The sequence below is a fragment of the Nasonia vitripennis genome, chromosome 3, assembly GCF_009193385.2.
Source record: "Nasonia vitripennis strain AsymCx chromosome 3, Nvit_psr_1.1, whole genome shotgun sequence".
NCBI lineage: Eukaryota > Metazoa > Arthropoda > Insecta > Hymenoptera > Pteromalidae > Nasonia > Nasonia vitripennis.
The window spans coordinates 2,334,914-2,346,984 of record NC_045759.1 but is presented as its reverse complement, the minus strand read 5'-3'; the positions used below and the strand labels follow the sequence as shown (position 1 = coordinate 2,346,984).

The 12,071-nt window shown below is 49.7% G+C and overlaps 1 protein-coding gene across 6 annotated transcripts in view; it reads left to right on the top strand.

The window, feature by feature from the left end:
- LOC100122506 (PDZ domain-containing protein 2) overlaps window positions 1-12,071 on the top strand; it is a 99,717-nt gene that overhangs the window by 67,288 nt on the left and 20,358 nt on the right. For 4 of the 6 annotated variants that reach the window (XM_031926404.2, XM_031926402.2, XM_031926401.2 and 1 more), the window contains 2 exons: window positions 1,198-1,245; window positions 9,698-9,799. The exons of 1 other annotated variant lie outside the window; for it this stretch is intronic. In XM_031926404.2, coding sequence (XP_031782264.1) covers window positions 1,198-1,245; window positions 9,698-9,799 — 150 coding nt within the window. The remainder of the gene's footprint in view (window positions 1-1,197; window positions 1,246-9,697; window positions 9,800-12,071) is intronic. One more of the 6 variants, XM_016983487.3, reaches the window with a different exon arrangement.

Here is a 12,071-nt window from a genome sequence, read left to right as displayed (position 1 = left end):
ATATATATATATATATACACACGTGCGCACAAGTCGCTCTCTCGAGTCGAAAAAGGAAAGTGGAGAGGGAGAAAGAGAAGAACGACGATCCGAGAGTAACATCGGAAGGAATTAGAGTATGTACGGCCGCGGCGCGAGCTATAGAAGGAGATAAAAATAGTGCGCTCTAGTTCGAGAGAGCCCTGCACGGATCGCTAGACTCCGAGGCTGATGCAGAGGAGGATGAAAGAGAAAATCCCCCCCAGGAGCTACTGCATCTGCTGTGTAGCTCTTGTATATTCTCCTGATGTATACCGGAGAGAATTTAACGATCGGAATATCAGTTCACCGATGCGTTATCCATTACGAATAGTCTCGATCGTTATACCGATCATGCTCGCGTTTGCGTGCGTTCGAGACGAAAAAAAAATGGTCAATCACACCCACGCGCGATAATTCAGTAGTGGCTCGTAATATCCATACAGTCGTCTCGAGCGGCGTCGGTGTAAAACTCGAGCGAGCTCACGTACACGCGTCTGGAGAGACGAGAGAGCGGCACAATTATCCCATTCATCGGAGCGTCGACGTGTATACGCACATATATGCGCGGCGCAGGAGCTGAATGCACGCCGGCGAATGTGATGAATTCACGCGCTGGAGTGTGCAGGAGGACGAATCGCGAGCAGAGGTCGAAGTCTGCAGGGAAGAAAAATAGCTCGACGTACCCCATTTCTCCCTCATCACCCGGGAGGCGTCTCAATTCCCGGTAATCTACCCCCTCGATATCTGGCCGCTTAACCTGCAGTGCTACTTACTGCGCGAGCGCGAGGAGGAACTCACGGCTCGGCTCTGATTAAGAGATGGATTCCGCGAAAGCCCTCCTTCGCCTGTCGTTCTTTTATTTCGCTTTGCGGTTTTTTTTTTGTTTGCTGCACTCGTTAGAGGATAAAAATGTCAGCATAAGCGTATATAACGATCGATCCTCAGCGATCTGGGTTTCCGTAATTATGAACGTATGAGATTTCTTTCGTCGACAGAGAGAGATTGACGATTAATTGAGCGCACGCGTGCGAGAGGGGAGAGAGCTATTTATGCATTCTGCATCGTGTTCTGTAATTATCGACACGCGTGCTTTAGTTTCTAAGAATAATCGACGCCTATTTATAAACAAAATTATGCATAATGTACTGATGGAGATCTTTTCGTTTTTTGTTTCAGGTGAGCGACCCCAGAGTAAATATTCATTTTCGCACTCGGCGATCGGCAGTGAGTACACAGTTAGCTTATACAACCTGGTCTAATTGAATCGCCGATATAACAACAAATCCCCCCGAATAAAAAATCCAGCTCACGTACACCATTAGAAAGATATACTCCCCGCATAGCAGCGATACGAACAATAACTCACTCAGTCCTCCGATACTCCTCCGTCTCGTCGTCGGCGCTGCAGTAGTATATACCGTCTACGTATCTGGCGCCAGAACCAGAAGCAGCAGCTGCACACACCTTCAATGAATAATACACGAGGCGTCTCTCTCGCGCGCGCATTAATGACCGAGACACATACCCCGTATGCGCACGAGGCCCGTGACAAATGCAGACTAGAAAGCCACGGCATTAATAACGACCATATACTCGTATCGCGTCCGCGAAAATCCGCGTGATTTATTCGGCTCGACTTCTCCTTTTTGACGCGTATTGCATATGAATATACTCCGCGAATTAGAGGCCACTGAGAGAGAGAGAGAGAGAGAGAGAGAGAGAGAGAGAAGTGGAAGAATGAAGGGAGGAATGCGGGTGAGAGAGCTGATAGGCGTTAATGCAAATGCTCGACTCGGAGAGGAGAATTAATCGTGCGTTGAATGCATTAGCGGGAGGATTTTTCGAGGCGGCTTAGATGCTGCTGCTTAGAACGGAGGCGAGGCTAATTTTAGACAAGATCGCTGCTGCTGCGGATCGAGCAGTGCATTAGGACGCAGGTTTTGTTTCCGCTCCGATGATTAATTCCTCGCGAGTCTCGCGGCACTCGGGCGTTATCTACTTGGCACTTCTGTGCGTGTGATTCGGCGCTCGAGTTCCGCAAAAATCAACGCCCGGATAAGATTCCGAAAATCATTAAAGCCAGAGAGCCGAGAGATAACCTTTTCCACAGCGCGCGTCGTTCGTTTCTAGCACTCGGCTCTTAAACAACGGCGGCGTCCCTCGACGGGCCGAAAAAAAGCCGTCCCCTTAATTAAGCTATCAGCCTTGGCCGAGCACGGATTCCTTTGAGCGCATTCCGAAAAGCTCGAGCCACATGCAAATCGGCTTATCGGCGCTTTGTTCCCGCGATTTTTCCAACTGAGCACACGAGAGCTAATGGTCGCGTGTGTAGCGCGCGATGCATCGCTGCGAGGAGAGCCTCCGCTGCTGTTTCTTTATTTCCCGCGACCGTTAGTCGCGCGCAAAGTGTCGAGCGTTTACGAGAGGCTTATACGTGTGTAACGGCGTGAAAAGACCGCGCGCGCGTGCTTTGGCTAATCAAGCGCGGCCTCGACCCACTGCGCGAGCGATTTTCGGGAAAACCGAGGTGCTTTGGTGGAAAAATATCGGAAAAAACGAACGCTCGAGCTTGTTTGCGTAACGTTACCTGCGCATGTAAATCAGCCGGCAATAATCGTAAACGGATCGCTGATTTAGAGACCCAGAAGTATAGATCGGATAATACACGCACACGCGGCGAATTAATTGAAAGCCGCACACGGCCATATCCTGCAAATTGCTTTACACGCGCATCTGAAAGCCAACCTGCTCACTCGAAATATACGTACAACACACAAACTCGGCGGTCCAATGATTTAACGCCCGCTAAATCTTCCCGAGCTGAGGCAGCGATCCCACACACACACACACACACACACACACACACAGTGCAGCGAAGGAACTCATTTGCATGGAGTCGCGCCCCGCGAGTAGTTTTAATTGACGCGAGTGCGCCGCTCGCCGATTGAATTATTTAATGCGCTTGCGCAACAGTGCACAAATTGAGAGCTCAATTTGAAATGGAGAAAAGTCAGGGGTAAGAGTGAGAAAGAGCGGTTATGTAAGGACTCGCCTAATGTATGCCGCGATTCCGAAGGTGGAGTGTATATCGGAGAAAGAGAGAGAGAGAGAGAGAGAGAGAGCTGCTTTAGGAAACTCTATCAAAGTCTCGCGGGAGTATATAAGGTATAAATCGGTCTTATGATTGAGTTTAATGACGGCAGACGTAGCTTTCGATTTTCCATTTTTTTCATCGCAGGCTATCCTCGAGTTCATAGACGACGAAAGAAAGGCAAACAAGCGCGCAAGCAAGGCGATTCCAGTCTCGGACAATAATTGAAATTCCAGAAATTCACAGACGCAAAAAAGAGCGGAGACTTCAGAAATGCCGATCAAGTCAATTGCTCGAAATTACGTTTAACGATATCGGCCGTAAATACCTAACGACGCCGCCTTTAACGAACGCGCTCGCGCGAAAGAATTTTCGGAAAAGCCATTACCTCCCTCTAGATCTCCTATTCTCGGCTATCCGCTCGAAAGCTCGAAAAGGGGGAGCTTTTTGCGGCAGCTTCTTTTGTTTCGCGTAATTACACGGCTCATTTGCGGCAATTATGGGCGCACGCGCCTGTATAACTGTTGATTGAGAGCCGGGGCCCAATCAGAGAATAAGCCGAGCGCGATGCATAAAACAGCGCGGCCGTAATAATGTTGTAAAGCGATATATAGAAGCGCGGGAAGTGTAATAACAACGATCTCGAAAAGTGGAAATAGCCGGCTGGAATGCAGTGAGCATTGTGCTGTAGTCGAGAGAGTAATCCTCCTGATGACGGATTACGGCTTTGCGAATGGAGTTTTTTTGAAAAAATCGCGTGTGTGCCGAGAGCACTCGCCCGGCGGAGAAAGAAAGAAGCTTGGCAAACAGCATTGCGACTTTCACTGCGTGTCTACCGGAGCCGCCGCACGTGTCCTTTGCCCTCAAGGATGATGGTCTTTTGTGCGTGGGCGAAGGGGCGACATTATGCAAAGAGCTCGCGTTGGGTAAGAGTCGTGCGGTGGGCCGCAGAATTTTTTTCCATCTCTAGAATGTCAAGTGTGTCTAAAGAGCCGCGGAGAAGAAAGAAGGAGCTATGACTAATTCGATGTGAACCAGCTGCCGCGATGGAATTCGTCGATCGGCGTATACGTGTATGTGTGTGTACATAAGGCGAACAATCGGAATTATGCGCGAGTGTGAGAACGAGCCTCGATGGGAAAAATGTATACGAGAGAGGGAAATAATGCGATTCGAATTAACTTGTGCCGCTGCTGCTGCTGCAGGTGTGGATCTATCGATAAATCACGAGGCTTTGTTATAACAATTAAAAATGCCGTCTATGCACGCGCTCACGATTTGTCGAATATCTTGAATGGGGCCCCCACAGTGGGGGACAGTGAGGAGGCAGCTTTTGATTTGACTTCGCAGACTCGTGCAAGTCTGCGCTATTATCTCGACGAGGAATCGCCGGGTTTCCGATCCGCCGCTCCGATATTGAGTATACTTCTTTTACGCGCGGTGGATACATGGATTGTATACGCGAGTGAATATACCTGCTGGAAACAATGTTCGCGCAATTGTTGTTGCCTTCTAAGCCATTCGGCTTTCGCAAGCTCTCCGCGATTGATTCGGAAATCAACGACATCGAGTTCGAAAAGTTCGTTTGGAGAGAAATAAGCGTAGATTATCACACGCCGCCATTATCGCGGCGACGTGTGCCGATGCGCATCGCGAGATTAGCCCGCTATATAGCGCCTAAGTCGCGATTCGTGTACGCAATAATTTTTCTCCCGAATCGGCGACAAGTAAAAGCACTAGTCCGTTATATTCCATTTTCATTTTTCCGATACACTCGCGCGCGATCTACTGCAGTACTTGTATATAATAGAAAGTGAGTTATCCGTATCGGCGCGAGCAACAATGCGAGGCATCGGAGCTTTCATCAATTTGGAGAGCGAAATATTGTGTGGGATTTTTTTTCACCGGCCGGCAGTGCGTGCGTTCGCTCTCGGTATTTGTGATATATTGCGTTTTAAGTGGAAAGTCGAGTCGTTGTGTGTACGTTGTAGAATCAGGGAAGCTTGTGCGAGAAAGGGTATATATAACGTATGTGTGATTTACGGTTATGGCGAGGCCCGATAGGCGCGAGCGCGTGTGCTTGGTTATTCATAAAATTTTCCGGGGCTATTGTTGTTGTTGCGCGGATTTTTGGTGAAGCCTGCCGCGCTGGGGGTCAGAGCCGTGAGTATGTTCGATTTATATTAGAATATAGAGTATGGTACGTCAAGACCACATATTTTTTCAGCAAAAACTGACGCCGCGAACGCGATAATTTCATCATCGCTCTCTAACCACGTAAATTACCCGAAACTTTTTACGCGAAACCCGCGCGCGCGCACCTATCGCTTATACAATCGTAAATCACAGCGCTAACGATATTGCGTTAGCTGTCCCAAACGACTGGCTCGCTCCAAAGGCGGGAAATTCAAAAAATACGGAAAACTCGTCCTCGTCGCATTCCAACATAAGCTACGCGGGTGTGGAGAAACCGCCCCGCGTGTGTGTATATACATACGCGGAGATTCCTCGCGAGCAAAATCACGGCCCATAAACCGTCTAGCCTACATTCGCCGCCGCCGCAGCCGCCGCCGCGCCTTATATACATATCCGTTGCTGCTGCTGTCGGTGTGTAGGTATAGGTATGTACGTAGCTCTACGTAGCAATTGCGCCGAGGGAAAAAAGTCGGCGCGGCGCGCGGGACGGGACGGAAAAATGAGGGCCTATGAGAGAGGAATAATGAAAGGGAGAGACGGGAGGCAGAGGATGATGAAAGAGAAAACGCGGTAAGAGGACTGCTCGCTCGGCCAGCCGCGCAGCTCTGGTGAGAGAGTTTTTTCCCGAGTTTTGTGGGCTGGTGGGAAAATTGGTTGTTTGAATTTTCGAATTTTTCCCGCGCACGATCGGTATTACATGGTACTTGCGTAAGAGAGTGTAGAGGCTAGACCGGAAAGAAGCGAATTTCCGCGAAGGTGAGAGCGAAGAGTCGGATGGAAGGCCATACGGAAACGGAGGGGAAAGACAAAAAGTCGCGGCAGGCAAGCGAAGGCAACCGATCGGAAATTCAGAGGGAGAAAGAGCCGAAGGTATGCGACTCTCTTGCATACCTTAGTCAGAGGTCCACACTCGCTCTCCTTCGCGCGCAGTCCCCGTCTCCCTCTCTCTCTCTCTCTCTCTCTCTCTCTCTCTCTCTCTCTTCTCGGCCGCCGCAGCTCGTCTTTCAGCGGCAGGCCGCAATTTGCCGTAATTATTATATTTATCTTTCTCATTCACTTAAGTCGCTACTCCGGCCGATATTTCCTCCTTTTTTCTCTCTCTCTTTCTCCCTTTGCCTTTTGACTATCTTCCTCGCAGGCACGCGACTCTCTCTCTCGTGTGTGCAGTTTCACCTAGAAACCCTCGGCTAAATATAGCGCGCTTTTCCCCTCATTTTCGCTGAATTCGTAATACGCAGAAAGAAGCTTCCTTCGGCCCTGCGACGTATAATAGCTCTGAAAACGAGGCAGCTCGACCGCAACAACGAGGACGACGAGGACGACAAAAGAAACCGGCGATTCTCGATTTTTTCCCTCCTCTCTCCGCGCGCGGCTGCTCCGCGTCCTCGACATAGGTACTCCTCGCAGTAAGAGAGCCGCGGGCGGAGGCGATCGCACGGCGGCAATCGCGGCTAATTAATCTCGGCTCGGATCGCGCTTTAGTCGCCGTGTATATACTCACTTACACGTACGCGGCGCACTTTTCTGCCGTATACGCGCGCGATAGGGCATTAGTTAATGATGACGCGATGTCTGCGCGCGCTGGCTACTTAAGCAGCTGTGTATTTTTGTAATTAGTGATTTATTGCGCCGGAGAGCCGGCGAGCATCACTGCTGCTCTCTGATGCTAAAAGTGTAAGGACGCGTCGATGAGATGTGGGTAATTAGCGCTGCTGCTATATGCGAAAGTATATGCCATGCGTGTGCGCTCGTGGGTGTGGATGATATTGATGGGGAGTGATTTACGTAGGCGCGGGGTAGGATTTTTTTCTTTACTCTAGGGCGCTAATTATGCTAATCGAATAAGCTGCGCTCATGCGAGCTGTTGAGAAATTCATTTGGTATGGATTAATTCAATTTAGTTTCCATCAAATTCGCGCATTTATCTGCTGGCCGAGAGAACCTAGACAAAGTCGCTGCTCTGCAAGCATACAGCGAGGAATATTGTTTCGCATAAACAAACTACCACATTCGACACTTAAAAGCTTACGCGTACACACGAGCGATCTCTCTCTCTCTCTCTCGTTCCATTAAAAGCTGCGCCGTATAATCTCATAATCCCGCGCGACAGCCATAAATTTTCCCATTACAAAATCACTTGTCAACGTATAGAGAGCCGCGGCGCGCACTGTATATACCATACGCGCGGATACGTACATAGAGACGCGAAGCGCCCCTAAAGCAAAGAAAAGCCGCGGCAGCGAAAATCGCGAGCGACGCGCGGTGAGGTAAGAGCCGATCTCTCTCCCGCGGCCTGCAAAGAAGAGGAAGAATCCGCAGCAGCAGCAGCAAGAAAGGAGCGCAAGAGAGAGAGAGAGAGAAGAGGAACGAGGTCCGAGGAGTAAGAAGTTAAGAGAGAAAGAGGGAGAGAGAGAGAGAGAGCCGGAGGTGATGACCTGCTCAAGGCCACCCGCTCTTAAGCAGCCGGGGAGAGAGAGAGAGAGAGAGAGAGGACTCGCGATACGCCTATATACTCTCCACTGCTGCGCTTCTTCTTCCTTGCTCTTCGTACGTGTGCTTTTCTAGCGGGTGAGAGTCGCGCGCGCGACTTTTCGTTTTTCAAAGCGGCACGGCGTACATGTGCGGGTAGATTTGTAGTTTCTCGAGAGACAGAGAGGTTATAATCGAAATGCGGGTAGCTGTAGGATACAGACTCAAGAGCCGAGTTTTCCGTGCTTATTTCGGAACGCACGCCTGTGTGCGAATGAGTAATTATGGGAAAGGATAAGAGCCTCTCCTCTCTACTCCGTATACGCATACACGCGTCGATATGCAAATGCGAGTGTACGCGCTCGAGTGCCTCCGTCATGTAGTGTGCTCAGCTAATTTTGTTATAAACACTCGCCGAGCCGATTCCGATGTCAGCGCAAACACTCCCTATATAGAGTGTCGGAGAGCCATTATCAATATTCCAAAGTGGCTGTTTTCCCCCTGCACAACAGTCTATCGGAGTGTGTGTATATTCATAGCGATGAGAGGGCCGTTGACCTGCTTCGATTTTTGCGAAATGGTCTCACCTCGATTTTCCATCGCCCGACAGCTTCTTATCGGTCAAGTACACTGCGCCGAGACTGCGACGACGACGTCGGCCAAAAATAAACACCGCGAGCTTCTGTCGACTTCCTTTTGGGCCGAGTCGCTGCTTCCTACGTGGGCTCACTCGGTAATGAGTGCCGAATCCGACTGATTTTTATCTCCTCGCGCGCGAGCGCCTTTTTCGTACTGCCCATGCCGTCGACGCTGCTGCATCGCGGGAATAATTTATGCGGCTTTATGTATCGAACGATCACGCGACGCTTTTTTCGCAGCAGTCCCGATTAAAAGCCGTTGCGTAATTAGTAATGGGAATTTTGACGGTTTTTTGCGCCGACTCTCCGCCGCTGCGGGCGAATTCCTTTTCGGGGAGTCGCCGCGGCGCTGCTTTTGTTTTTCGCGAGCGAGCCGATTCGGGAATGCTCTCTCGCGAAAGGGGGCCTAATCACGTGCAAATCTCGGATTCCGGAGAAATATTTGGCAAAAAAATCGCCGTAAACAAAACGATAATTAAAGGCATACACTGCGCACACGCGAACGAATTGAAAATACGCGCGGCGGCGTTCCGAGAAATCGCGAGATCGGATGTTTAATAATGAGGGTCAATTGGAGTCAAGTCGAGGAGCGGCGAGTTTCCTCGCGTGTCCTCGAGATTCACGAAAAAGAAAAAAACGTTGATCAATTAACGAAAAATATGCACGCGCGCGAACGCACAAATCTATATATACGATGTACAATTCAACTGAACCGCGAGAGCAGTTGAGAATTAAGCTCTCCATTTGTAAACAAATCAATTCAACGGGCCGCGATATCTAGCGAATCTGATTGAAGTATATACACAAGCAAAGGCGTCGCTCGCTGCAATAAAAGTCTCCTCCTTCGTAGATTGCTTTTCCGCGCGCTGCCCATCGCCGCACGACTGGACGTAAACTCTTAGCTCCGCGGAATAGATTGACTCGTCTCACTTAACGAGTCATCGACAGCCGCTTTTATTGCAGCTTCGTCGACGTAGTCCGCTGATTTTTACACGACAAACGTTTCAGCCTCGCGCGCAGAAAAAATACCATTTCGCGAGGTCAGCCGGCCCTTCGCCTTAAAAGCCGAGCAAACACCATTAAGCGCTTGTCGCGTCCGGCGAAATTGAAACGTTAGCCCCGAAAAAGCCACCGCCGCCAATTAGACGAGACTCTAACGCTCGGCGTAAATTCCGGCCGAAAAACGAGCCGTGTTTGTAGTGCATATCGAGGGACTTGCGCGCAACGACGACAACACGAGGAGAGTCGAAATAAAAAAAAATCGTACATCGTTCTGTTGCAGGGAACGAGGAGGAGGAGGAGAAGCAGCAGCCCAACGAGGAGGACCAGAGCGTGAGGCGAATCGAGAGGGACTCCGTCGTGGAGGATAAGAAACAGGATAAAAGTGAGTTTCTCTCTCTCTCTATCTTCTCCCTTTTTCGCGTTTCCATCTTTTTTCGCCCAGCCCGTTTCCTTATCTGCTTTCTCCGCGAGGGCACTTCTCCTCCTTTTATTTTTATTTTCGTGTGCGGCAGAGGCGGCGCACTTTGGCTAGTCTCTTAACGGTCGACGGCGGCCTAATGAGAAGGGCTCTTAATAATTACGTCATATGAATTCCTTTACGGCGACAAGTGCGAGGAATTCGATTATTCGCCGAAATCGATCCCGCACTGAAATCGCGGAACGAGCGGCAGCTGCGATGTGCAGAGAGAGAGAGAGAGAGAGAGAGAGAGAGTCCTAAGAGGAAGCGCAGAGCCGCGCAGCAGGTTGCTCGCCGATAAAAAAGAAATCGGGAAGAGAGAGAGAGAAAAGCTGCAGCGCAGCAGCTCCTTTTACGACCTCGCGGCGCAAGGCTCTTCTCCTTTTCGCCCTTTCGCTTATTATTTTAGACGCGCCGGCTGCATTACGCGCGTACACACACACACACACATATGCGCGCGAATTTCGCTTCGCTTCTCTTTTTTCGCGGCCGCGCGCGCAGGAGAGTTTCAAAAGCGAGCGAGTTATTAAAAGGAGAGGTTTTTTCGTGGGAGCTGACTACTGCCGCTTTGTTTTGAGACTTGCTTTAATGACGTTTGCTGCACGCCGCGCGGCGAAAGTGCGTGCGTGCGATGGTTATGGGAGGAAAGAGAGCCGAGCTATACGTACATACACTGTATGTAAGGACGATGACGAAATGCCACGATTATATGCGCCGTGTGCTTTTTGCCGTTGTTAGCGATTTCTTTTTCGAAAATTGCCGGCTATCGAGTCGAACGAAAAGTTTCCGATGTAAGCTCGCCTCATCCATAAATACCGATCACGTAAGGCCCCGCAATAGATCGAAAACAACAAAGACGCAACGACGTTATAATACAAAAAGAATAATCGCGCGCATTATACATCAACCTCCTCTTCCGTCACTGACCAGCCCCAAACAAAAGCCTGCCTCCAGGCGCACTCTGGCCAATATAATCGACTAGCTATACATATATATATATACATACCCTCCTCGCGCACATATACACACCCGGTCAAGGAACAACGAACCAACTCGACTTCTATATCCGGATCTCCGCGAGAGCGCATGCAGGCGAGCGTCGAGTTACAGAGGGCCGCCGCCGCCGGCGGATTTATGACGCGAGAATGTCTTTTACGAGTGCAGCGCAGCGCAGTCTACTCCGCACGCGGGAGAAAAACGCGAGCAAGAGCGTAGGGGGATATGTGCTCGACGACGAGGACAATGAGAGCTATGGTATATATCGATGATGCTCGAGTCGTTTCCGCGTTCTGAGAGGTGTATACGCCGTGGTTTTAGGTTTCTTTGAAAGATTCAAAGCGATAGCTGACGCCCATTACCGATTCCGATCTGAATCACCGTGTGTTAGATTCGTGTATAACAGAAATTCAAAAGACGCTATCGCTTTCGAGCGTAATGAACCCTTAAAGCACAGGCATTACACCAGCGTTCGATACTTTCATCTATATATATATATATTCCAAGAAACACACAGCTCGAACGATTTTCGGACAGTCCCAATCATAAAAAATGAAAATCCATCACCTCCGAGCTCGAGTCGATTCACCATCGTCTATCAATGCCCGGTTATTGCGCAACCGGACGATCGTCCGGCAGAAAACGAAACCGAAACTCTCACTTCGAAAAGCCATTATACCGATATCTGCCCACGAATAGACATTGACGATCGATTATATTATCCCTCCGCGTAATATAATAATTACACATCTGTCTGTATAACATCGATCTAACGACCACGACGACGACAAAAGGAGAAAGAGCGACGTCGTTCTCCAAGAGATTGTCATCGTCGAGAGCGATGACTAATTGCAGCCGAGAGAAGCTCGCGTCCAATATTTGTCGTAACGTTCCACTTGTACCAACACTTTCGATCGAGTTCGTCATCGATACAATACAAACCGCGTCGATTAAGTCCGAAGAAAGTCGGCGTGCCTTGCGCAATAACCGTCAGAGAAAAAACAATGCGTCGCCGAAAAAGGGAAAATCGTTTTTCCATTCCTCGTCGATGTACATTTGAATCAAAAGCGGCATACGCGCAGGTGGCTGTAAGGTATAGGCGACGTTGAGTTATGAACGTTTGTTTATTGAAATCTTAATCGCGCGTTCCGCGGATATTAATGGAACGGCCGTCGCTGGCTTTCCGTTGTTGCGCGCCGCG